The sequence below is a fragment of the Cyprinodon variegatus genome, unplaced genomic scaffold, assembly GCF_000732505.1.
Source record: "Cyprinodon variegatus isolate N-32 unplaced genomic scaffold, C_variegatus-1.0 Scaffold3544, whole genome shotgun sequence".
In the NCBI taxonomy this organism is placed as follows: Eukaryota; Metazoa; Chordata; class Actinopteri; order Cyprinodontiformes; family Cyprinodontidae; genus Cyprinodon; species Cyprinodon variegatus.
In genome coordinates, this window is record NW_015153997.1 from 4,942 (window position 1) to 6,511 (window position 1,570).

The following is a 1,570-nucleotide window of genomic DNA, read 5'->3' on the forward strand; positions in this document are numbered from 1 at the left end:
CCCAATGGAATTTCCCATTGGGAACCTGCTAGCACTAAGATGCTAACTGGTTAGCAAGATGCCTTCCGCCACAACAGTCCCGCCCCCTTGATAATCGACCAATCACATTCACTTTATTCACTCGTGTAAAGTCGGGCACCACTGGGAGAATTCGGAACTGCGACGGTTTGAACGGCCGCTTCCTTACGAGTTTCAGAAACGGGTGCAATACAGTTCGTCTGAGTGGACTTCCTGTGTGATGACATCATAATAAGGGGCGGGGCCCCGAGCAAATCTGGTACCTACAGCGGTTCTGAAGGGTCTTTGGCATCATTATCCAGCTAAAAAAAACGTTGGAATCGACTCGCTGGTCATTTGTGGCTAGCTTCTGTGCAAAGCACCAGTCCCACAGCAGGATGCTGCCACCGCCATGCTTTAGATTGTTGGAAAGAGCTTCATCTACATTCTTTCAAACATACATCCTTTGTTCAAAAAGACATAAATATCTGTTATGTTTGACTGTAAAGTCTTTGTTCTGAAGGCATGAAGAGGCTTCACTGCTCCTAACCAATGGGAGCGTCTGTTTCTCTCACCCTCGTTCTTTGGCGTCGATGTTGTGAACCAGCTGGTCTCTCTGGTTGACTAGAGACACCAGCTCCTGGAGCAGGAGCTGCTCTCTGTGTTTGTGGGCCTGGTTCTTCTGGTAGTCTGAGGCAAGAGGAGCAGCGATGAGACAGAGGAGATATTTTCAGAATTGGTGAAGAGGATCTCATATAGAGTATTATAGAGCGGCGAAGAAAGAAAAGAGGAGCAAACTTCTGCAAAAAACATTTAAATTATGAGATTCATTCAACATATTTTTTTAGAAAAAAAAGGGAAAATCTCTAATGTTAAGAAGATGTAGGTTACTATAATTTCAAACTATAGTTAGAGTGGCTCAGGTTATCCTGATCTACCTCTATAGTTCTGCTGCTATAGGCTTAGACTGCTGGAGGACATAGGGACCCCTTTTTCATCACTCTGCTTCATTCTACCTGATGATCTGGTGAACTGTAAAGTCCTTCAGATGACATCTGTTGTCAATTGGCGCTACATAAATAAACTGAATTGAATTAAATTGAAGTTTTTTTTCCTTTAATCATAGGAAATGTCTGTTAATTTTAACAAATTAATGACATTTAAACATTATTCCTTAGTTTCTTCTTGAAAATATGTTTAATGAATTTTAAAATTTGGTAGAAAATCGCTTCTTTTTTCTCCTCTTTCATCTCCAAAGGCCTTTTAAACTCATCGTATCGCCCAGTCCTAAAGGTCCGATCTTAAAAAGGTTAATGATGATCTCCTGGTTTACCTTCGATCGTCATCATGTCTCGAAGCTCCTTGGTCAGCAGCTCAAAACGTCTTTCCAGGTCTTGTTCTTCCAGCCTGTTGATGATGAAGAAAAGATGCTTCACTAGCTAAGCTGATCTGACAGGTGTCACAGCTCGGGGGCGCTCCAAAGCTTGATATGATGGAGTTCATGGCCGTTTCTCGATTCACTAGAACGCGAGTACGGACTCGTGTTCTCGCCAATTATGTTCTTGAGAAGAAC

At 42.5% G+C, this 1,570-nt stretch overlaps 1 protein-coding gene across 1 annotated transcript in view; it reads right to left on the reverse strand.

Annotated features, from left to right (window-relative positions):
- The window catches only part of LOC107081234 (EH domain-binding protein 1-like protein 1), a gene marked incomplete at its 5' end in the record, with an annotated part of 5,030 nt that extends 3,626 nt beyond the window's left edge, over nucleotides 1–1,404 (reverse strand). Inside the window, 2 exons of the mRNA XM_015369435.1 lie at nucleotides 573–687; nucleotides 1,331–1,404. Of these exons, the coding sequence (XP_015224921.1) occupies nucleotides 573–687; nucleotides 1,331–1,404 (189 nt within the window). The remainder of the gene's footprint in view (nucleotides 1–572; nucleotides 688–1,330) is intronic.
- Nucleotides 1,405–1,570: the final 166 nt, after the last annotated feature.